Source organism: Physeter macrocephalus, chromosome 15 (assembly GCF_002837175.3).
Source record: "Physeter macrocephalus isolate SW-GA chromosome 15, ASM283717v5, whole genome shotgun sequence".
NCBI classification, from domain to species: Eukaryota; Metazoa; Chordata; class Mammalia; order Artiodactyla; family Physeteridae; genus Physeter; species Physeter macrocephalus.
In genome coordinates this window covers 80,976,233-81,001,645 of record NC_041228.1, presented here as the reverse complement: position 1 = coordinate 81,001,645, position 25,413 = coordinate 80,976,233, and the positions used below count along the sequence as shown (strand labels likewise).

Genomic DNA, 25,413 nt, shown 5'->3' with positions numbered 1-25,413 from the left:
GTGCCTACCGCACAGGAGCGTCGCTCAGCGGATGAGGGACACACAGGCTGTGGAGCAACCCCCGGCACCCAGAGGGGAGGCACCGACACAGGCGGCAGCACGCGTGCCGCCGAGTGAAAGAAGCCGGGCCCCGCGGGACCTGTCCACGTGGAAGGTCGGGCAGGCGAGCCCCCGGGGGCTGGCAGGGCAGGGAGGGGCGGGGACGGGGCTGCTCTGGGGAGCGGCGGGAAAACAGCGAGCCCTCGGGCACCGCACACTGTGACTGCACGCACGGCAGGGCATGTGACCTACGTCTCACCGAAGCACCCGGTACACCCGCAAGGGACAAAGACGCTCCTCGGCACCAGAGACGCGCGACTGGTGAGCACGCGGGCTCCTACACGCTCTAAAGCTTCTTGAGGTTTCGTGAACAGAAGCGGTTGCACCAAATGGACAAAACGAACTCAGCGTGACAAACGCAGGAGAGGAGAGGTGCACACAGGTGCTTCAGGCAGCGGAGGGAGGAGGCCCACCCCCATCCCCGGGCCAGGCGGGGGCAGGCGGGGAGCACGGCGTGCATTCTCTCCCTTCCAAGTCTGGAGCAACTTTGAAACTAGAGCTCATGCTGATGCCACAGTTCTGTCCACACAGCACCTGTCAGGCGGCCCCGTGAACTCTCGGAGCCTTGGACAGAGCTAAGTGCTCACAAAACGGTTACAACCTGCAGCAAATACAAACGTTTTCCTGGTCCGATACCCAAATCACTCTGAGAATTAAAAACATTAAACTGGGGCTTCCCTGGTGGCGCAGCGGTTGAGAGTCCGCCTGCCGATGCAGGGGACGCGGGTTCGTGCCCCGGTCCGGGAAGATCCCACGTGCCGCGGAGCGGCTGGGCCCGTGAGCCGTGGCCGCTGAGCCCGCGCTCCGCAACGGGAGAGGCCACAACAGTGAGAGGCCCTTGTACCGCCAAAAAAAAAAAAAAAAAAAAACATTAAACTACACACAACCTTCATATCTAAGAATCTGGCCATGAAGAACAGAATGTAATAGAAACCCTGAGGTTTTACCTGTGCCCCACTTGCCACTGTCTGACCTAAAAATACGCCATCAATATCTAACAGAAAGACAAAGATCTAAGGAAAGTTTACAAATTCAACAGACATTTTAAAACCGGAAGTATTAACAAACCAGCAAACAGAAGCCCTCGTCTTCACAATGACTCTGTAATCACCAAGCAGCTGCCGCCGCCCCCGTACCTGGATAAACCTCCTTCGATAACTCCCGAGACCCGGAGCCTGTGGGTCTCCCAAGGCTGCGTACATTCTCTCATACATCCTCTCAATGTTCTTCTTACTTACAGGGTTCTTTTCTAGTTCAAGCTTGACGTCCTCCGTCCAGTCCTGTGCAGAAAAAGACACGTCAAGCTGGACTGCAGGCAGGTTGCACTGAGCCCGTGTCTTACGTGCGGGAAGCTGTTAACGCTACCTTAAAGAGCATCTCAGGGCTGGAGAGCTGCTCCAGGGCGTTAATGAAGTCCTGAACCACTCCTTCGCGATCTAACTTAGCTTTAATCCTACAAAAAAATTACCGGGTTTAGGTGCTCAAACATCTTCCAAAGATCAAGGCCTATACTTTTTATGTATATATCATTATATTTATATATAAAAACAATACATAACCAACTACATAGTCTAGGGAAGGAGCCATTTAAAACTTATCTCCCAAACAGATGAAGCACACAGTGTGTCCTGTACCAAGAGATGAGACGAAAGCAAAGCCCCGACATTCTGGCGCACGCGCTCTACGGTTAAAAAGGCCCCTGCTCAACACACTTCCAACACTTCTCTTTCCTTTCTTTCTTTCTAAGGAACCCATCACGCTGCAGCTGCCTCTGCTGAGACACAGGAGGGCACCACAGGGTGGGTGGGTGCAGGGTGCACGGCTGGCCCGTCAGCGAGCCGGGACGAGGGCTGTGCCCCCCAGCCTTGTCCCTCGGAAGCAAAACGCTCTAAATAATGAGGCAAATCAGCTCTTGACAGAGAAGGGCAACTAAAATGCCATGCATTTACCAAGTATTCTTTCTAAAGTAAAACACTGCTGCCGGCTCTGGCAACTGTCCTCACTTACAAATCAACTGAAGAAGCAAAAAGGGCGACACCTGGGCAGTTTACTGACTCTTAATGAAGAAGGGGGGGCTTCGTGGAGATTTTAAATTACAGAACAATTTCAGGAACTGATTCCAAAAAGCATCTCATCTAGTCCATCTCAACCAACAGATTACTAATGGTTAGCATAACCGTCTCATGAATAACATTTTAAGATGAACTGTGTTTACAAAAGGAAATAAATTCTACAGCAAATAACACACCAGGGCAGATGCACCCAGCAAACAGACATCTAGGCCTCCTGCCCTCCATGGCAGCTCTAATTCATCTGAGGACACACATAAGCGTCCCTGTGTCTGCTTTGACCACAGACGTTTTGATAACCTTTCAGTGTTGGATGGACAGAATCTTTCTTGTGTCACCTGGCCACAAAGTCCTTGTTCTTATGGCCAGCAGAGGTGTCTCTGAAGGAATAGCTTTCACTGCTTATCGTGAACGGGTACACGATGGCCTGCGGGTAGTGGTCGGCGATGTCCGCCACCGTGCGCTGGACGGCGACCCCCTCCTCCTTGTCCAGCAAGGCCACCATGTGGCCGATCCAGCCGATGAACTGCCAGCAAGGAATGGAAGAAATCTGAAACAGAGGGCCGGGATTTAGTAATGAGTGAAACATGCAACGTTCTTTCCTTACAGAAGTATTGTGTGTCCAAGATCAAAGTATAGCTGTATATGCTACCGTCAGTATAAAAACAGACAAGACGTGTAGACAGAAAGTCTTCTCAGCCCTCCCGGTTCCGACCCACTGGGAACCATCGATTCTTCCGGGCCTTTTCAGGGCGTGTGCACGTGGACCCTTTCTTCAGAAGAATGGAATCGGAGGAGACTTGCTGTTGCTGGTTTTTCTTACATCTAGCTCATTCCTTTTAACAGCTGTACCATATTCCGCTTCATTTCACAAGTGCTCTATGATGAACTTTTAGGGTATTTGCAATTTTTGCTATCCAGATACTACTACAGTGCACAACCCTATATGTTTATCTCTTTGTACTTGTGCTACATACCCATAGGAGAAATTCCCAAATGAGTCCCTAAATTCCTTTTTACTTTTAATGTGAACCTTAACAACTGTAAAAAACACTGCTAAATTTCCCTCTTTTTTCAAATGTTCACTGCTAAAAGTGTAGTAGATGGACTACTTTCCAAAATCCTTTTCTACACTGGATGCGATCCATTTTCAAAATCTATTGTCAATCTGACAATTTTTAAAATCTACTTTCAATCTGAGAAGTGAAAGATATCTAAATTTTAATTTGCGTGTCTCATCATTAGTGAGGCTGACCAGTCGGCGTTTACCTGCATTACGTGCTTTAACCGCACGTGCGTCGCCCGTTGCTACGAGTCTGTCTGTTGCGGACGGTGGAGACGCCTGCTCTCCGTCTCCAGTATGTGTTGCAAATATTTTTCTCCCGTTTTTTTTTTTTTTTTTAACTTTGTATATGGCATTTTTTTAATGATAGCAGCGTCAAATTATTTTCCCCTATAGCTCCTGGTTTTTGTCTCTTAACTCCAAGACCTTTTTCAAATTTTGCTCAGGTTTTCCTCTAATGCTTTTCCAGGTGTTTATTTCAAGATAAACTCCGCTGCGCTTGGGATGCTGGTATAAAGCCAGGAAGGACGGGAGGCTTGGGGGCCCTCAGTGTAAGGCCAGCCGCCCATCTCAAGGGTCATGACAACATCGACCCACCACTCCGTTCGTTTCCACACAAACTCAAAATGCTATTTTTATTATATACAAGTATGATTTGGGAGAAAAAGAAAACCATAACTTACTGAAATATTTCTTTACTTATCTTTGAGGAAAATGCACGTGTACTGCATTTCATACCGAATTTACTTTAATCTCCTGTGTAGGACCTACTGAAAACCCTCACCTGTCCAAGCACACAGAGAAATGACTGCAGGTTCGGCAACCAGCACCGTCTACAGACCTGCTGTGCACCCTTTCTGAACTTTTACGTCATCAACTCAAAGCCTGGCCCTGTCTTCCAGTTAAACATCCACAGAAGTCGCTAAGGAGCCTTCTGATAACCCTCCCCTTTTTCCCCGACGCGGCCCCAGTGGAGAGGCCGGCACGGGGTGAGAGAGGGCAAGCGGGACGTGGGGCAGGAGCCCTGGGGGCTCCCGAGACGTGGAGCGTGGGGGTTGGCACCTGAAACGTCCCCCTTTTCTCGCTGCCGAACAGTGACCTGAGCATAAGGCCCCCGGACATACAGACGCAGCTCAGCCCTGAGGGGCAGCCAGCCCCGGGGCGGAGGACTCACCTCCTCCCCTCTCGGTCCTTGTTCAGACGTGGCCTTCGTGTCGACACCCACAGAGGAAAGTGGGTGCGTGGGAACACCCCCTTACACGGTTTTAAATGACATATGTTGTTGGGATGGAGCAAAACTCGGTGGTTAGGAAAAGCCATTAACACAGGCACCCCGCACCACACATCCGTTAGTTCGGGCCAGTCCCCTTCGCCAGAAGGAAGACACTGACCTCTCTGGCCATCAGGCTCAGGGTCTCCTCTGGATACTGCTCGACAATCTGGAGGAGTCTGGGGAACTTCAGCCTGGCCTCGCTGGAGTGTAACTTCAGAGCTTTCAGCAGCTTGTCCACCACGAGGGCTGGGTACGAGTGCAGTTCTGCAGCGTCCAGGACTGCCGGGGCCAGGAGGGGAGAGACGTGGTCACCACCCACACACAGCCACGAGGGGCAGACTCGGCGCTGGCTGCTCTCCCCCGGGCTTCCTTTCTAACAGCTACCGCAGCTCAGCAGACGGTCTCGGACCACGTCTAAGAGCTCCTCTCTGACGCTGACCTCTGCTACCGGGTGAAGCAGTTTGCTTCCTGGGCTGGAACACGAGGGGCGGCCACAGGAGCTGGTCAGACACGCATCAGGGAAGCAGACGGAGGGAGGGACGGACGGAGACGCCCAACTCTGGTCCCACACCGGCCGTGGGGCGTGGCCGTGTCACTGCCTCTTAAACAGACAGGCCGTCTCTCAGAACACATGCCACTGAAAAACACACAGGAGAGCACCGGACCTGCAAGGCCCTACATCTCTGGCGGGCACGCGCGGGGCTCACCGGGGGGGCCCTCCTCCTGCTTGCGGAGCCGCTGGTCACAGAACTCCACCAGCGCCAGGTAAGCCGCCACGAGCCCGCACGCAGGCTCCTGGCCCCGCGCCGAGCGCCCGGCCTCCTCCTCTGCTGCCGTCTGCACGGCCTCGGAAAGGTGGTGGAACGCTCTCTGGTACAGGCCTGCCGCAACCTGGAACGCAGAGACCCCGGCAGGCTGTGAGCGGGACCCAGCTTCCTGAAGACCCTGCCCCCCCAGGGACCCATCAGCCACCGGTAAAACAGAAAGCCGCTCGAGGGCAGAGCCAGGTCTGCCTGGACTGGGAAAGAGACGCCAGCCCCACGCCATCTCGGCGCCTGAACACCAACGCAGGGCAGGGCTCAGGAAGGGCTGGAGGCTGGGGACACAAGGGACGCGGGGAGCACGTGGGAACTCACGACTACACAGAACCACCTGAGAAGCGCCAACAAAGCAGCTGCTACACAAAAAAGCAGAAAAGCTGATTCTTCCCACAAGCTAGCAGGGCGTCTGAATGGTGACCGGTGGTGAGATTCCACTAACAAAATTCATGGGAGAACTGTCCACATCAATCCAACACAGACTTCTCATGATTAACACTAAAAGAAGGGTGTCGTTCAAATAAACAGGAAACACAGGGAGCAGGTTATTTTTCCAATAAGAAACCTGACTGCGCGTAACCGTCAAATGTGTCTTAAAAACACAAAGCGAGACTTGTCGTTTCTTTCGTGTAGCGGAGCCTGTGCGATCGAGACAAACACACGACACGAAGAGCTCAGGCTCCCGGCGTCACTACCTTCTCTGCATCCTCCGAACTGGACCCCGAGAGCTCCACGACGCGCCGGGCCTTGCTCTCCTCGATCCCAGCGAGGCAGGCGGGCTCACCGCTGAGAGCGTCGGCCATGATCCTGTACGTTGTGCCCACGAGAATGTTATGGTCACGGGAAGCCGCAACGTTTCTGCTCAAGTAGCTTGATGTGTTCTCACCTGCTGGATTACACACACGCACACACACGATTTTTTGAGAACTGAGTGAGTGACATTAAGTTTAAAAGAAGATATTCATAGTCTTTAAAGGTTGTTTTCTATTAAGAAACTAAAAAAAATCTTGAAGGTATAAGAAACTGCCTTCAAACGTTGCTTCGAGAAATCTCCTGAACTCACATTAATGCAAAATGCTCTTTGTCACCAGTGACCACGGTCCACCAAGGCTCAACAATTAAAACACCAAATAAACTTTCATTCAAGCATCACCCTTCTGCATTCTGTCCAAGCACTTCTTTGTGTTAAAAGAGAACAGCAAGGGCGCTTTCTAATGCATTCGTGCATGTACATCAGTAACCCAGATTTTTAAACTGATGCTGTGACCTACAGCCGACAAAGCAGCAGAGACCACCGCGGTCCAAGGTCTAATCCCACGTCCGGCCGTGTGGCTCTGGGCAAGCCTACAGCGTGCAGAGGCCGAGAAGAGAAAGGGCCGCCAGCCGGCAAGTCCTGCACCCACACCCCCTGCTCATCCAGGAGACGCCTGCTTCTCAAGGCTGTGACCAAGGACAGCCAATTATTATCACGAGAACTAAATGTCACCTTCGGAGCAGCAAACTCCTCCTCCCCCTCGCCCTCGCTCCCCCAGAAAAGCCTACAAAGAACGGTTGGGCAGTCACAGGGTCATTTTCTGATCCTGGGGTCAGCGTGGGAAGTGCTTCCCCATCCTGCTCAAGAGCTGGGCTCGGGGCCGGGCGGGAGGCCGCAGGAAAGCCCTGCCGTGCACCTGGGATGGGCACGCGAGACCCGGGACCCAACACAGTACCTTGGCTCCACATGTTTAATAAATATTGAATAAAAGTTTTACAAATTTAATTCCCAACTGTCAGATAAAGCAGCACAAAGGATACTGCGAGAAGACACGCAGCCGCAACACAAGCTGTGGGAGGAGAAGAGCCTCGTACCCAGCAGGGGCACCGTCCTCAGCGCCGTGCAGAGCTGCTCGGGCGGGCGCTGGGCCCGGGCACGGCCGTGGCTGAGCCGGCAGTAGCTCTGCACCCACTTCACGAGCCAGTCCTCCCGTGTTTTTGACTCTCTGTGCAGCTCCTTCAGCAGTTTCAAGGCAAGCGAGAAATTATTCTACACGGCAGAAGAGAGAAAAGCAGAAAGATGACACAGGAGGATAACGAGAAGTCAAGTCGCTGTACAAGAGGAGCTTCTCACTGGCCTGCAGTGACCCATCACCTTAGCTTTATCGCGGGGACAGATACACAGTCCAGAGTCTCCGGGACACTCACGCAGCGGGGTGCCCATGGCTGCCGTCTGATTCCAGGACTCTGTCGTCCGCCAAGAAACCCTCCATCCACAGGCATTTGCTCCCCGCCCCCAGCCCCCAGCGACCACAACCTTCTGCCCCGGCTCTGCCTATTCTGGACACTTCCTATCCAGGGAGTCAGAAGATGTGTTCTGATTTTGTGTCTGGTGGTGTGTATCAGCACTTCACTGCCCGCTGTGGCTGAGTAACAGGCTACTGCATGGATAAACCACAGTTTATTTATCTATTTATCTGCTGATAAACTTTTGGGTTGTTGCCACCTTTTGGCTATTTTGAATAATGCTCTTTTTTCTAATTTCAATGAACATAAAGAATCTGTATACGGATTTCTGTGTGGTCGTTTTCATTTCTCTTGGGCATACACCGAGGAGGGGAACTGCTGGGTCAAAACCCTCTGGCTTTTGGAGGAGCTGCCAGACTGACTTCCAGGGCGGCTGCACTGCTCACCTCCCTGCACGGAGGGCCACCCCTCTACTCCCGCCGTCCTGTGGGTGTGCAGCGAGACTTCGCTGTGGTCTGGCCTACATCCTCCTGATGACTCATGGTGCCGAGTGTCTTTTCTTTCCTTCTCGCTCTCTCTCTCCCTCTTTCTTTCTTTTCGCCATGCCACACGGCTAGCGGGATCTTAGTTCCCCAACCAGGGATCGAACCCGTGCCCCCTGCAGTGGAAGTGCGGAGTCCTAACCACTGGACCGCCAGGGAAGGCCCCTGAGTGTCTTTTCATGTGCGTACTGGCCACTTGTGTGTCTTCCTGTGAGAAATGTCTATTCAGATCCTTTACCTGTTTTCTCGCTGGGTTGTGTGACTTTCTGTTGTTCGGTTGTAAAGAGTTATTTATGTATTCTGGATAAGCGGACCCTTAACCAGATACATGATTTCCAAATATTTTCTCCCATCATATGGGTTGTCTCTTCACTTTCTTGAGTGTGCCACTTGAGGCACAGAAGTTTTTAGTTTTAATGTACAATTTCTCTGTTTTTTATTTAGTTGGTTGTTTGGGGATGTCTTTTACATCTAATTCTCGGCTGAGCGTCAAGGACACGGACGTCAGTCCTGTGCGTCCTTGTTACGACCCTTCCAACCGCTCAGGCCAGAGGTCCAGTCACCCTCGTCATTGCTGCAGTCTCTGGCCTTATTACATCTGCGTATGAGAGTGTACATTTCAGACAGTTCTCATCCCCACCAGCATGTCCAAGACCTTCGATGTCCTGCTAGTCTCCAGTCCCTAGTTCTGGGACACATGCTCCACAATCCACCTCAAACCAGCATCACAAGGCAAGCCCTCCGCCCACAGTGGCCTCCACAATTCCCAGTTTCTCCCCTTGGGAATCTGTTTAGACATATCTCCGTACCTTCCTCTCCTACCACCCCCAAACGCCACCCCCTCCATGGGCTCAGCCCTCCTGCCCCCTCTCCTCGTGCCCTGCCCAGCAGCGGGGAGCACCCAATGCACCTCCCCCCCCCCCGGGATGCGCCCCTCACTTCCTGCCGAGAGGCCACATGCACCGCCTCGGCCCGGGCCCCGGCCACTCCCTGCTGCACCCGGAGCTGACGGGATGGAGGGTGAAATGGCCAGGGCCTTCTGGGAAAAAAGCATCTCCTTTTTCTCTGCAGGGAACAGTGAGGGAAGACACTACCTGAGCCCAGAAAGACGCAGTGGGGAGGGGGCATGACCTGAAACACCCACAGCATCCACAACTTCAAGGAGAGAGCCTGCGGAGACCAGGCGAGGGGGCAGGGCCTCCTCGGTGGAGTATCTGAGAGCATCTGAAGGCCAGCTCCTCCAGAACTGAATGCAGGGAACTGACAGAGTTATTACTTCCTTTATTCACTTAGGCTGCTGTTAGTGGAAATATAAAAATTCCTGATACAAGACCCATCTCAAAGAAAAACCTATAAATGAGCCTTTAAACCCACAAAACAGAAATATTATTTGTACTAGAATAATAGTCTTTGCTTTATAATAGCAATCAGTATAGGGTCATTAAAATAGCAAGCTCCCCTAGTATATCCAAATATGATTTAATTACATGAAAAATATAATTTAATACAGTTGAAATGCTTATATGCGACTTTTAAGCAAACCGCACTTGTATCAAGAAAGAATCTTATTATCAAATGGTAGATTTCCGCAAACTAAACCTAAATATAATTTGTAACTACCTGGCAAGCATTCATTTTGTTAAACAAGAGAAAACCTGTATTAGATTTATTTTCTTTATAAGTAAAGCAAAGAATAATCATTTTGAAATGATTAACAAGTGTATAATAAACTTTAGAGGCTTTCTGGAAAATTTTAAGTATTTCTTCAAGTGTACTTCCTTATAGAGAAAAAAAAAAAAAAACACTAACTACTCAATTATCCCTAAGCTTCAGATTTCAAAGAAAAGCTAAATTTAAAGAACGCCAGTTTCAGAGCATCTGCAACCCGGGCGCGCCCACCTGCTTCCGTGCACTCTCCACCATCTGCAGCCTCATGGAGAACTTGCAGCTCGCGATCAGAGACCGAGCATCTTCCTCCAGAGCCTGCACGCCCATCCCGTCCGCATCCTCACTCGCACCACCACCGTCCGGAAGGAGAGTGAGCTTCTCCTCTATTTTGCTGAGAAAGAAACATCTACATGAAACAAAGAAAAACAAGAATTAATGCCGGACTCATAAAAGAAATCTCTGACATTCAGGAAGCTGCTGGATAGCATTCAGACAGAAATTCTACAGTTGTGAAAACTTTGCTCACTTTTTAGACTATAAATGTACACTCTCAGAACTGGACTTAACCCCCATTTTAATTAACCAGCTCTTGGAAGATCACTGAGGATATTTCAACACAATTTTCCAGACAGCATCTACTGCTTCCACCTCCACAAAGTATTAACACTCGCAACCTGCTCTCTTAACAAACGGACAGCACACCCTGTGTTGAGTCAAAACCATTTTTCTCCTTTTCTCTCCAAATCTAAGGTCTTCATCACATACGTGGACAGTGTCAAGCAGCAGACAGGTTATCACCACTGAGAACAATGGCTGTATTACATTGTACAGCCAGAAGGTTATTCTTAATTGTATCATGATTTACATATTTGACTTGGTTCCCATGATTTTACTTTCATTATTTTATTTACTTTCATTATTTTCATTGTCAGTAACACGGACAAAGGACCTGAACATACAAAATTCACCCCAATTAATAATCAACTAACTTTCTGTGCGTCTGCGGACTAATTTCAATTTTCTTCGAAACACTGTGGCCAGATAAACTAGCAAGCCTCACATCTCTCTTGCTTAGTTTTTTCAGTTTTTCCCGACATGCAGCCTCCCCAGGCACGGATCTGCTCCTGTGCTCCTGACCCCATGACCACCATGCAGGTGCCCCCTTCCCAAGAGCTGAACAAGCGAAGGTGGTGGACCCCGGGTGCTGGGTGAACACCTGGAGAAGCAACGCGTGAACAGGAATGTCGCCCTGCGGCGTGAACGAGGGCCTGGGCTCCCAGAAAGGGGGGCAGCAGGTGAGGAGGACACGCCGTCACCACCGAGAAGAGTGCATTCCACTCCACGCGGCAGAGTAGCCAGGAAGTCCCAGAGGGAGGGCACAGGTGAAACAAAGGTGGTACCCGGCATGCTCTTGTGTCAGCCCTCAGAGGAAGTAGTCCGGAAAGAGCCATCTTGGTAAAAGTGACAGAGCCCTGGCTCTGGTGAGTCCGCAGGAGGCGCTGCAGCCGCCCTTCTGCTGGTGATGCCTAGAAATGGGGTAGCATGCAATCACAACCACCCAGGGGTCTGAGGGTAAGTAAGAGATGGCTGGCTTCAAGGACGCGGAAACCAGGAGAAGATTCTGCCACTGCGCTGAGCGTCCTGCTTTTCTCTGTCTTCTCCCAGTTCTGCCACAAGGACAACCACGACGTGGAGTGTGGCAGCCTGAGTACGAAGACTCTGAAAGAAGCAAGCCCTGTTGTATTGTGCCCACAGGAACCAAAGGCTACAGAGGGAACCCTGCAGGGGACAGAGCGCAGAAGGGGGCCTCTAGCGCCGAACAGGAAGCCGCGTGGGCCGCGGCTACCCCACGACGGGCGCGTGTGCAGGACTGACTTGAGAGCTGAACTGAGACCTGAGCCAGCAGAAAGCGAGAGCCCAGGTGCAAGTCTAAGGGGCCGGCTGCTGCAGGGGCAGAACAGCCCACGTCCCCTGGGAGCTGTAAAGGAGCTCAGTCTGCACACTTTCTAGGACACAAGCCAAAATTCACTGAAATCCAAAGAACCAAGAAAATGTGCGTGTTTTCAGTGAAAAGGACGGTAAGCAGATGTTGACTCTGAGACGACCAATAGGCTGGCAAAGGTCATGCAAGGACCCTTACACAGCTGTTTTAACTATCTCTAAGAGATCAAGAAACATACACATGGGATAAACAAAGAAGTAGGTCTCTCAGCAGAGAGGGAGTGTAAAAAGAGCCAAATAGAAATTTTAGTGAAAAGTACCCGAAATAAAACATTCACTAGACAGACTTAAAAGAGGAAACAACAGTGAGTTTGAAGACAAATCAATAGAAATGATCTAATCTGAAGAATAAAGAGAAAAAAGATTGAATAAAAGTGAACCTGTGGGACAATGTCAAAAGGTCTAATATATGTGTAATTGGCATCCCACAAACAGAGAAAAACTGGGGCAAAAAAAATACTTGAAAAACAATAACAGAAAATTTCCCAAACTTGGTGACATATATGTACAGATTCAAGAAGCTTGGTGAAGCTCAAACTGGATAAATTCAAAGAAAACCATACATAGACACATCACAATTAAACTGCTGATAACCAACAATAAAAAAAAAAAACAATCTTGACACCAATCAAGAAACATACACATGGGATAAACAAAGAAGTAGGTCTCTCAGCAGAGAGGGAGTGTAAAAAGAGCCAAATAGAAATTTTAGTGAAAAGTACCCGAAATAAAACATTCACTAGACAGACTTAAAAGAGGAAACAACAGTGAGTTTGAAGACAAATCAATAGAAATGATCTAATCTGAAGAATAAAGAGAAAAAAGATTGAATAAAAGTGAACCTGTGGGACAATGTCAAAAGGTCTAATATATGTGTAATTGGCATCCCACAAACAGAGAAAAACTGGGGCAAAAAAAATACTTGAAAAACAATAACAGAAAATTTCCCAAACTTGGTGACATATATGTACAGATTCAAGAAGCTTGGTGAAGCTCAAACTGGATAAATTCAAAGAAAACCATACATAGACACATCACAATTAAACTGCTGATAACCAACAATAAAAAAAAAAACAATCTTGACACCAGCCCCCAAATATGACACATTACATATTGGGGAACAACCATTTGAACAAGCATGACCTTCCCTCCCGAAACACAGAGGACAAATGATCCCCCAGTACTCTATACCCCAAGAAAATATTCTTCAGGAATGAAGTGAAATAAAGACACCTCAGACAAAGGAAAAGCAAGAGAATTCATCACAGGCAGACCTGAATTCCAAGAACTGCTAAAGGAAAATCTTCAGATGAAGGGAAGTATTAGAGGAAAACTTGGATCTTTCGGAACAAATGATGAGCATCAAAAATGGAGAGTGTAGGGCCTTCCCTGGCGGTCCAGTGGTTAAGACTCCGCCCTTCCACTGCAGGGGGCACGGGTTCAATCCTGGTCGGGGAACTAAGACCCCACATGCCATGCAGTGTGCCCCCCCCCCCCCGAAAAAAAAGGAAAGGAAAGGAAAAAAGAAAGAGAGAGAGAGAGAGAGAGAGAAAGAAAGAAAAGAAATGGTGAGTATAGAAGACTGTTCCTTGTAAGTTCTGAATCATGTTAGACTATTTAAAGCAAAAACATATTATGTTAATATTTTCACTGTTACTTCACATATATATATATGAAGTACACACGTCAGTATGTCTTTACTGCAACAAAAGCTAAAATGCACATTTCATCAGGAAGACACAGCAATTATCAACATGTATGTGCCTAATAACTGGTTCAAAATACAATGAGTAAGAACAGAATTAAAAGTCAAAACAGACAATTCCACAATCACAGTAGGAGGTTTTGAAATCCCAGTCTCAACAGCAGATGGAACTAAACAAAAAACTCACTAAAGACATGGAAGATCTGAAAAACACAATTGACCCCCTCAATCTAAATGAAAATTATAAACATCATGTCCAAGAACTGCAGAATATACAGGATTTTCAAGCGCACATGGTATATTTACTAAAGTAGACCATACGCTTGGTCATAAAACAAGTCTCAATAAATTTAAAAAGGCTGAAACCATACAGTGTGTGTTTATAACCACAAGGAGTTAATTCAGAAATCAATAAATAAGAGACACAGAAAACTCACTTCTAACTATTTCATGGATCAAAAACCGTGCGCCATAACTACTGAGCCTGCGCTCTAGAGCCCGCGAGCCACAACTACCGAGCCCGTGAGCCACAACTACTGACGCCCGCGCGCCTAGAGCCCGTGTTCCGCAACAAGAGAAGCCACCACAATGAGAAGCCCGTGCAGTGCAACAAAGAGCAGCCCCCGCTCGCCGCAACTAGAGAAAGCCTGTGAGCAGCAACAAAGACCCAACACAGCCAAAAAAAAATTTTTTTAAAAGCAACATATTACATCATGAACACAGCAAAGACAAGTGATGTCACCACACCACAAACAGCAAAGATGAGTGACATCATCCAGATCGTGACAGAGGTCGTTCTTGACCTCGGTCCCCCTCACAGGAAAACCAGCCAACAACATTCAAGGACAAGACAGCACTGGGAAAATCCCACAACACGGGGATGAGGTGTAAACAGCCCCACAGCCCGGGGACCGGGAGGGACCCCACTTGAAGGGTGCGAGAAGCGGTCGCACTGGGACCGCAGCCAGGGCCCCCGAGCCTACGGTTTCTCCAGTGGGAAGAGGAAAGCCCAGGGTGGTGGGTCTCACCTCCCAGGCATCGTGGGGCTCAGGGTAGGACAGAGGACGGGGTGGGGCTTACAGCTACCAGGGCTGGGATCCTGCCAGGCGGTCCCAGCAGAGCCCGAGCAGAAATGCTGACCCGTGGCTTCGCGAGCCTGAGCCGACATGGTGGCCCAGTCTGACCAGGGAGCTGGGCAGGGCACGCGTCTGCCCGATTCAGGACCCAGACAACGAGCCTTGCTGGCCTGGAGCGTGTTCTGCCCTCTGCCTGGGCAGGGGGCTAACTCACAGCCCTAGCCACCTGACTGGGAAAGCCGGCCGGAGCTCGGGGTGCCTGCGTGGCCCACCCTGTGACCCTGCTCACGGCAGCACGCGATCCGAGCGCCCGCCGGCGCACAGGGCCAGAACGCCGGCCCAGCAGGCCGGGGAGCCTGCCTCACGGTTCTGCTCCGTTTGGCTCCCAAACAAGAGTCCGGCCAGCTGGGGCCCTGCGTGGTGGCCCCTCGCGCACGGGCAAGGAAACCAACCTGCCCGAGAGCCTGCAGCTCACCTAGCTGGGGAACCTCACCAGAGCACGTGGGGAAATCCCACAGCCCGGTGCGCAGTGGTGCTGGAGCCTCTCCCTTCCCGTCTGCAGAGTCAAACCGGTGGCCTGCCTAGCCAGGGAATTCGCCGTGGGGTCCCGCCTAATCTGGGTCCCCAAACCATGAGTTATGCTGGCCCTGGGGCCAGCTTGGCTGCCTCCCCCGACCCCCCGGGGCAGTGCCCCACCTGCTGCTGAGCATGGCACCCAGTCCCGACCACCTAGGAAGCCTGACCAGAGAATGCAGGCAACACAGAGCCATGCTACAGCTGCGCTGGAGCAGGACCCCAGTCCTACCCAGCTGTCCTGGGCCAGCGGCACCCCGACCCCCAACCTCAGAGCTCAGGCAGCAGCCTCACCGCAAATACACAACAGCAGGCCCCACCTGCCCAAGGAAGGTACCAGCTGACACGTCCAGAGCCTCAGGCTGAGCTGACTGGTGAAAGACTATCTGCAAAGTCTGAACAAGACCATTTACTCAGATGGGTAGATACCAACATAGTGAACCAAGGATCACGAAAAATCAGCTAACTATGATGCCACCAAAGGAAACTAATAAAGCTCCATACCTGACCCTAAAGAAATGGAGAACCGTGAACTGTCGGACAAGAATTCAGAATAATTCACTGCAGAAGTTAGTGAACTACAAGAAAGCACAGGCAACTAAGTGAAATTAGGAAAATAATGCATGAACAAGATGAGAAGTTTAACAAAAAGACAAAAACCATCAAAAAACAAAAACAGAAATCCTGGAACTGAAGAATTCAAGAGAGAGCTTCAAAAGCAGATTCGACCAAGCGGCAGATTCATGAAATTATCCAGACAGGGGAGCAAAAGAAAACAGAATGAAAAAGAGTGTAGCAGAGCATGAGAGAAACAACACACCCATTATAAAAATCCCAGAAGGAGAAGAAATAAAGAAAAAGACAAAGTACATTTAAAGCGATAATAGTTGAAAACTTCCCTAACCTGAGGAGAGAAATGGACACCCAGATCCTTGACTCCCCCCAGACCCCAACAATGCAGGGGGCCAGGGTTCAATCCCTGGTCAGGGAACTAGGTCCCACATGCTTGCGGCAATTAAGAGTTTGCATGCCACAACTAAGGAGCCCGCAAGCCACAACTAAGGAGCCCACGAGCTGCCATGAAGGAGCCCTTGAGCTGCAACTAAGAAGCCTGCCTGCCGTAACTAAGGAGGCCACCTGCTGCAACTAAGACCCGGTGCAACCAAATAAATAAATAAATATTTGAAGGGGGAAAAAAAAAGAGCCGAAGTAGGTTGAATCCAAATAGGGGCACACCGAGACACATTACAACTGAAGTGTCCAAAGTCCAAGACAAAGACTTTTGGAAGCAGCAAGAGAAAGGCGACACGTCACACAAGGGAACCCTCCCACCCCCGACCCAGTAAGACTACAGGCAAAGTCCTCAAAAGAAACATTTCAGGACAGGAGAGAATGGGGTGATACATTCAAAATACTGAAAGAAAAAAAGAACTGTCAACCAAGAATACTGTACCTGGCAAAGCTGTCCTTCAGAAATGAAAAAGAGATAAACAAAAGCTGAGGGAGTCCATTACCAGACCTGCCTGCCTTACAAGAAAGCTAAAGGGAGTTCTTCAAGCAGAACTGTGATGCTAATTAACATCACAGAAAAATACGAAGTTAGTATATAACTCACTGGTAATGGTAAATATAAAACCAAAGTCAAATTCTCTAATATGGCAGTGGTGGTATGTAATTCACTGACAACTCTAGTTTAAAACTTAAAAAACAAATGTATTAAATATAACCATAACTTCAGTAATCTGGTGGTACTGGATGCATGATATAAAAATATGTAAACTGTAACATCAACAACCTAAAATGTAAGAGGGATGAGGACACAAAAGCATAAAGTTTAAGAATGTTATCACACTCACTTTCGCTCTGAAGACACACTGACAAGAGTCAAGGGTGGGAGAGATATTTCAAGCAAATGGTAACCTAAGAAAAGCAGGGGTAGCTATACTATACCAGACAAAATAGATTTTAAGCTAACAATGGTAAAAAGATACAAGGAAGGTCATTACATGATGATAAAGGGGCCAATTGCCAATCTGTCAAGAAAATACAACGATTGTGAATATTTATGCACCCAACAACGAAGCACCTAAGTATATAAAGCAAATACTAATAGAACTAAAAGGAGAAATAAACAGCAATACAATAATAGTTGGGGGTTTTAATACCACTGTCAACAATGGACAGATCATCCAGACAGAAAATCAATAAGGAAATAGCAGATTTGAACAATATTATAGACAAAATGGACCTAAGAGACACACACACAATAAAACAGAAAAACAACACGATCAATTAAATAGATGCAGAAAAAGCATCTGACAAAATTCAACACCATTCATGATAAAACAAAACTTTCAGAAAATCAGTATATGAACAGCAAATAACCAGAAACTACAATGAAAAGAAAACCCTCCATTCACAACAGTGCTGAAAAAACCATACGTACTTAGGAGCAAATCTAACAAAAGACAGCTAAGATCTCCAGATGGAAAAAATACAAATCTTTGAAATTAAAGAGGACCTAAATTAACAGAGAGACATACCACATTCCTGAATTGGAGAACTCTACACTGTTAAGACAGCAATTCCCAAAGTTGATCTAGAGTCAACAAAATCCCAAACTCCGTTTTTCTTTTTTTCTTTTGTCTCTGGTAGAAATTGATAAGCAGATACTAAAACATATATATAAATGTAAGCAACCTAAAATAAAGCAGTTTTCATAAAGAAAACAAAGTTGGAGAACTCACCCTGATTTAAGACTTACTATAAAGCATCACTAATGAAGACAGTTTGATATTGTGAAAAGATATGCATATAAGTCAAGGAACAGAACAGAGCATTCAAAAACAGACCCACAGACATAACCATCACCGATTTTCAGAAAAGATGCCGAGGCAATTCGGTGATACAAAGTAAGACTTCTGAACAAATGGGACTAGACAACTAGATACCCGTATGGCAAAAGTGAACATGTATCCCTACCTCATACCATCTACAAGAATTATCTTCCACTGGATCACAGACCTAAACATAAGAACTAAAACTACAACATTTCTAGAAGGAAACATAGGAGGATAATTTTGCAACATGAGCCTGGAGGGACTTCCCTGGTGGCACAGTGGTTAAGACCCCGTGCTCCCAATGCAGGGGGCTCGGGGTTTGATCCCTGGTCAGGGAACTAGATCCCACATGCACACTGCAACTAGGGAGCCGGCAAGCCACAACTAAGGAGCCCACCTGCCGCAAGTAAGACCCGGCACAAGGCTGGTCTGGGCTAAAGTCATCCACAGACACAGAACACAGAGGAGTAGGTTCATCAGAAGCAGGATACAGGCATGTCTCAAAGCATCTCCCACACACTGCTTGTTAGTTGCAGAGGAAAAAACAGGGCTTGTACACCAGAAAGACCAGACATAGTATTAACCAGGCAATCAACACTGCTACCACCAGTAAAAGGCAGGTGGACACTCTGTGCTTCCAGATGTGATACCACAGGACAAATACTCCACTTAAGTGGTATTCTGGCTATGGGTGTTTCACCTGAAGATAATCATGAGGATACACAGCCAAACCCAAACTGAAGAAAATTCCTCAGGAAGTGTCAGCGTCATGAAAGATGGTTGAGGAACTGTTCCACATTAGGGGAGACCAAAAAGATACATCAACTAAATGTGTACATGACTCTGCAATGGAGCCTGTCTTAAAAGACAAATTGCTTTAAAGGACGTTAATGGGACAACTGACAGAACTGAAATTGAGGTTGTAGATTAAAATGAAAACAGAGAAGTTACTACTGTACTGTGGTTCTAAGAATATACTCTTTTTCTTAGGAAAGGTACACCGATAAACAAAGAGGTAAAGAAACAGATGCATGCAACTTACCCTCAAATGGTTCCAAAAATAAATATATGTATGTGGAGAGAAAGAAAAAAATGCTAATGTGGCAACATGTTAAAAAATGTTAAAAAACAAAAAAAAGTATATCTGGGTAAAAGGTACACAGGAAAGTTCTACTTTTTTTGTAACCTTTTTTATAGGTAAGAACTTGTCTCAAGAAAAAAAGTCAAAAAAGTTTGAAAAATAAAAAGTAAAATTTTAAAAAGCTGTAGTATCAGAGGAAACAGGGTCCAACGGCAAGAATGCCAAACGTGGGGTCACAGTCCTTCAGTCCTACTGACTGTGTGTTTTTGAATAAAATAACTCACAACCGCTCTGGCTCTATTACCTCTTCTCCGACACATGTGGTTAATACCTGCCTAGGATTACCCAGGGCCATTACAGGTGAGGAAAAGAATCTCAGACCCGGCGAAGTGATGAACACAGCACGTAACAGAGCTGCGAGGTAGGACGTGGGAGTGTCAAAAATCCAGGTTGTAATAACAGAATAAGAAGAAGTTGTTAAGCAGTATCTTCTTTGCTGCCATGTCACTCGCCCACATTCAGCCCTGAGACAGGAGCAGAGGGGACGCCCCTGCCTTCTCTCCCCGCCCAGCACGGAATGGACCAGGGGACAAAGACACATGGAGAGTACTGTCAGAACCACCTCAGTGGACATTGGCCCCCGAGGCTCAGACCCCACGTTTGTCTAAACCACAGTTTGGGAGGAAAGCTATTCTGGCAACTTCAGAAAAGAACCCACATTCACCTCAGAAGGCTCAACATCTCACCGATTCGTGATGATGTCATCCCAGACGTTCATGGGGTCCATCTTAGCATCCGGATATCTACTTGTCCAGGTTTTCAGAAGCCTCTTAAGGGGAAGGTGAGATGACAGATTGCCTAAAAATAGTATCAGAGTGTGACTATGTCCACGGCTCAGTGACCAGACCACCTTACAAAGCGCAGCTGTCAAATTTCTTGTCCAAATTTAAACGTTTTGTCTTATCTTTCACAACAGGAGCAAAAGCTACCATATTTTAAATATTCTGGCATTACAACTCAATTTCTTCGGGCCACAGAGGGAAGATGAGGAAATAAACATACACAATTTTTACATTTAGCAGAGGTCCACAATCCTCCATCCACGATTCCAAAATCTAAAAAGCACTGAAAACTGACCTGTTTTTCACAGTTGCAGCCAATTTTCCCGTTTGCAAAATCTGATCTGAATCATCACAGGGCAACTTACAGTCTGTTGACGCCACTCGTGGGGACACCCACCCAGGCGGTGGACAGCCATGTCGTGGGCTGACGGGCCACTGCACACAAGGCCCAACCCAGTATGCACACAAGGTCGCCGGTGACAACCCCCAAACGACCCGGCCTCGAGGGCTTCGGAAAAGGGATTCATGCGAATCCTCATGAAATTTCAATTTCACGCTCTGCTAACGTTTAAAGCTTCGGCTGCCTTTCAGCTGAAATCACAGTCCTGAGCTCAAAATCTGGGTCCTTCCTGTATTAGCTTAGGCAAGTTATTTAATCTCTGATGCCCTATAAAACGAGGAAAAAGGACCTACATCTCATAAGGCTGTTATAAAAACTAGGTAATATAGAGAAAAGAGATCAACATAGCTCCTGGGATAATACATCATTAATAATCATGTACTTGAAACATCATTCTCCAAATTTAAAACAGAGAACAGCTAGGCAGATAGCTCTGAATACCAATTCTTATTAGTACTCCGAAAAGCCTACAAAACTGAAATTCCGATTTACAGTCAAGACGTTGCCTCTGACTCTGGGTGGCCTCCCATCAGCACCAGGATAAAACCTACTCGTCGGCGGGAGAAAGGCCGTCCGGGTCCAGGCACTGCCGCCCTCGGCCTCACCTTACCAGTTGGCACCCAGGACAGAACCTCTGGCACCTCAGGGTCAGGCCGGCCCTCTGCGAGCCCCTCTCTCCGACCACGCCCAACTCGGGGTCCTGCCGGCCAGGTGCTGTCACCCCAGTTTCTCATGGGGCCCTGGACCTGCCTCTGCCTCTGCCTCCGCGGGTGCCATGTGTCAGACCACTACTCCTTGGAAGCTTCTCCAATGCCCAGAATCGCGCTTGACCATGTTAAACACTCACTTCAACAATCCCACATATATACATTTGTAGAATAAACTCAAGGCAGTTTCTAGCCCATACAGTAAGAAACATGTACTATCACTAGGCAAAAAGATCAGAAGCCAAAACTCTTCCCCAATTATGACACAAAAAAAAGGCAGGTATAAATTGAACATTACCTTGTTTGCTAATAAAGCTGATGAACTCCTGAATTTCTATGAAAGTCTGCACAGACTGCAATTTGGTGAGTCTACTTCTGTGTAAAAGGACATCAATACTAGAATAATTCTGGAAAGAAGTTAGTTAGCATTGGTTACAAGTCAATTTACTGCATTAGATTTTAACACAGTTCTCAACGTGAAACAGCAGCTACCCTATAAACGCATCAGTTACACAGGACGTCTCAGAGTGGTTAATAATTAGGTCATAGGAGCAATTAACAAACGGTCTAATTTTCTTTTTTAATTTAGGTTTTCAATGGCATTTCAGTTCAACAAAATCAATAAAAGCAAAACAATCGGGTACCGTTGCATCTATTTGCCACCAATTCTTAAAAATCACAGCATCCTATAATGTAAAACTGCCAACTACAGAAGCCAATTTTTCTTCTTCGATAAACTTCGAGTGTACTACTCAACCTCAAACACATTTGAAAAGTAGAATAAAGACAGTGAACATCCATATATGGCAACGACAAATGTTCACAGACTCTACGCAAGACACGGCTTTAACAACAGAACGAGCCGACACCAAAGGAAGAACACAGAGCCGGGGCCGGCGGGGCCTGCTCTCAGGTGCTCGTCCACAGTGAGAGAGAGAGAAGACGCCAAGGGGACACAAAACGTGGCACTTTCTAAAACAGAGAAAGGCACTAAAAGGCCCCAGGACCAAGGCCGGTGTGCACAGGCCTCGGGAACCAGGACGCGAGGAGGGTGGGCCCGTCGCACCGTCGGTCGGGGGAACCTGCTGCTGCGATTCTCACCCAGGAGTTTACCGATGTCAGAAAAGGTCACAGAGGTGGCACATTCCCGGCTGGGATGTCACATTACCTGCAAAAACATCTGAATGCAGTTTCTGATGTAATACTCGGCCCTGTCGACGTCATCTTGCAGGAGGTAGAGGAGACTCAGCTCCTGGCTGTAGCGGAGCTCGAGCAGGGCCCTCCGCAGCTCCGAGGTCACCGCCTCGTCCACGAAGGTCAGCAGGGCCTGGTCGCCCTCCCCACGGAGCAGGGACTTGAGCCTGCTGCGGATCATGTGTGGCAGGCAGGTCTCCTGAGGAGCAAGAATCTCAGCACCACGGCATCTCTGGCGTCATTTTACAGGTCCAGGTGCCAAAGTGATGGTGCTTAATGCTTCAAATGTTAAAGCACCTACGGCTACAAATTTCAAAACAAGGTCATCTAAAATGGCTCATTTTATAACCACAAAATACATAGGAACACACTCTACAGAAAATGGGAACTACTTGTAGCGGAAGGACAGCTCGACGTCTGGTACAAAGTGAGGGACCTCCAGGCACGGCCGAGGACAGCAGTGCGGACAGGCCCGGCGGGCCCAGTGAGACTGCAACGCCGCGCAGACACAACAGGAAATGTTCTCCCGGTGGTCACACCAGGGATCCTGACGTTCATTTTTAAAGGCATCCGCTTATTCTGAAAGGTTGAGCTAAAAGCGGCGAGCGGTTTAACAACATTATGCAGTTTGGGGGGCGTCAGGCCGTATAAATACCCTAATGCTGCACGACGACTGCCCTGTTTTTGGACACTTCTAAACAACTTGACTAACGAGAGCACACCTGACCATCTAAAACATTTACTTCCGTGACCTCAGAAATGACTCCACACACCTGACAGAAGGGTTCACTCCACATCTTGCTGAGATCTGGGGCACCCTCGCCGTCAGCACTGGCCGTGGAGCAGTACGCCAGCGATTTCCATTCGGCAAGCTGGTTGTAACACTCGAGGGATGCAAGTTTCCAAAAGTCCTTCTCGGCTTCCGTGGGCTCACCGTCTGCCCACTCTTGTTTATTGAGGGCCTGGTAAGATTATTTTACAAAGTTGGGAACAGTACAAATGAAAACATTTGCACTGTAGGCTGTGTAACATTCGTACTAAGAACAACCATTTTCAGATTTATGACAAGGGGAGAAAAAAGGGAAAACAGAGTAACTTGAGTGGCATCTGATAGTCAAATGAGTATTAAAAACCCCAGCCAAGAGGGAACCACTTCCCTGGGAAACTTAACCATGAAGCCAGTGAATAAGCTGAAGACTTTAAACGACCCATAATTTGATGTAAATACTGTGGATTACTTACTACTTACAGAGTTCTTAGAATGCAAATTAGAAAATAAGACATTTACAGAAAATTGCAGAAGATTCCACCACCTGGATCTCTCACACAGGCCACAGACCTGAGCTCCAAGTATGTACCTGCTACACATCCACACTCGGCCACTGGTAGCTCAAACACAAACCTGAACGTCAGTCATCTTCCCAAAACCAACTCTTACCTACCTCTTTATAAATTTTTTACTTACTGAATGAAAACAATCTACTCAAATGGAAATTACATAATAATACCAGATACTGAAGTAACAACTTACAATTTTATCGTACTTGGTAAAAAATGCTTTCTTTTATTTAATGATGTTTTCTTAAAGAGTTAGAGATAACAACAATACTTAGCTCACATTCGGTTATTATGAAACCATTTTCTGATACTAATCTTTGCGTAAATTCCAAGGAATAAAGCTGAAATATTTGAAGCTCTAAATTCTAAAGCTAACAATTTTTCCATTTAGAGAGCAAAAGTGTTTAAGCAACTAACATACTTGCTAGAGATCAACTATACCTCGTTATACAGCCGCGCAGCTTCAGAATAATCACTTCTCGCTTCTGCTAATAACGCGTCCTGCGTGACCTGCTTTGTTCCTATCTCACTGCTGAAAATACCACGGAGGGTGTCATACTCTCCAATCGACCTGTACAGCCTATAAAACAAACAAACAAACAGAAAGTCCAAATCAATGAATGCCCCAGTATTTTTAAAGTCTTTACTCTAATGAAATGATATTAAATCAAGATGCCATACGTTATAATTAACCAAAAAAGATACGTTATTCTTGTTTTGTAAAAATATAAAATCTTAAAAATTTTGAAGTTACCATTAAGTTTTACTACTTTAGCCGTACTGAAGGCAGAAATTATTCTACAGTGCATTTAAAGTAAAATCTGAAAATTGTAGGTTTACAATGCGTAAGCTGACCCGTTAAATGAGCCTGTTCTGTGTTAATTCTAGCCCTAAAATTTGGAATGTAGTCAAGAACCCCGAAGCAGGTAAATTAGTCCTGGTCCTAGAGATGCCACGTTTCACTCCACGTTCTATGGCCTTCTCGATCCTACTGAGAGCCTGGACACGGGCTAGAGCATTCATCTCTGACGTTAACACAAACCTGCTGGTCCGTCAGCCAAGCTCCCCCTTTAAGGTAGTCTCAAGTGTTCAGTAAGTTCGTTCCCTTCTCCCTAGAGACTTCTTCCCACCTTCTGAGTCCCCACACAAATGCCCTCTCTTCCTAACCCTGCAGTCGCCTGACCACCGAGCTGAGCTGAGGACCACTTCTCTCCTGGTCTTCCTGAATTTGGTGCTTCCCTGGGTATGAAATTTCATGTGTTTATTACATCAAAAAAAGCCCCACGGGTTCTCTTTCAGAGCCCACTGACTCCAAATTTAGACCAAAAAAATCTAATAGCTATAGCTCTCTTACTGCCCTGCTCATGGGGAGTTAAAGGTAACAAATCAGAGGCAGAGGTAGGGAGGTGGGAAAACAGCCCACAGCCCAGGAGTCCAAGAGGAGACGAAGCTACAAGCATTTTCCAGGAATTCAGAAAACACACCAGCCTCAGGTCCACCCTACACTGGCCCCCGGTCCCTGGACCACATACGCTGTACCGTGGTCCAAACAATGATGTGGGACTTCCCTGGTGGTCCAGTGGCAGAGACCCCGCGCTCCCAACGCACGGGGCCCGGGTTCGACCCCCGGTCTGGGAACTAGATGCCACATGCATGCCGCCACTAAGAGCGAGTTCGCATGCCACAACTAAAGATCCCGCACACCACAACGAAGACCCGGCACAGCCAAAAAACAATTAAAAATAAATAAATATTTTTTAAAAAATTCTGTTTGAAAGGAATGCACAAACATAAAAAGTGTGAGGAAGCATTAATAAAGCTAGAAAAAAAAATGTTTAAAAGTTTAGGCCTGGGCTTCCCTGGCGGCGCAGTGGTTGAGAGTCCGCCTGCCGGTGCAGGGGACG

At 47.6% G+C, this 25,413-nt stretch overlaps 1 protein-coding gene across 1 annotated transcript in view; it reads right to left on the bottom strand.

Annotated features, from left to right (window-relative positions):
* Positions 1 to 25,413, bottom strand: part of PRKDC (protein kinase, DNA-activated, catalytic subunit) — a 164,736-nt gene that overhangs the window by 19,630 nt on the left and 119,693 nt on the right. The window contains exons 64-76 of the mRNA XM_024127082.2: positions 23,951 to 24,089; positions 22,945 to 23,133; positions 22,146 to 22,370; positions 21,276 to 21,384; positions 19,775 to 19,886; positions 9,984 to 10,158; positions 7,171 to 7,345; positions 6,018 to 6,211; positions 5,212 to 5,395; positions 4,623 to 4,783; positions 2,507 to 2,718; positions 1,465 to 1,552; positions 1,236 to 1,379 (exon numbers count right to left, since the gene is read on the bottom strand). Of these exons, the coding sequence (XP_023982850.1) occupies positions 1,236 to 1,379; positions 1,465 to 1,552; positions 2,507 to 2,718; positions 4,623 to 4,783; positions 5,212 to 5,395; positions 6,018 to 6,211; positions 7,171 to 7,345; positions 9,984 to 10,158; positions 19,775 to 19,886; positions 21,276 to 21,384; positions 22,146 to 22,370; positions 22,945 to 23,133; positions 23,951 to 24,089 (2,107 nt within the window). The remainder of the gene's footprint in view (positions 1 to 1,235; positions 1,380 to 1,464; positions 1,553 to 2,506; positions 2,719 to 4,622; positions 4,784 to 5,211; positions 5,396 to 6,017; positions 6,212 to 7,170; positions 7,346 to 9,983; positions 10,159 to 19,774; positions 19,887 to 21,275; positions 21,385 to 22,145; positions 22,371 to 22,944; positions 23,134 to 23,950; positions 24,090 to 25,413) is intronic.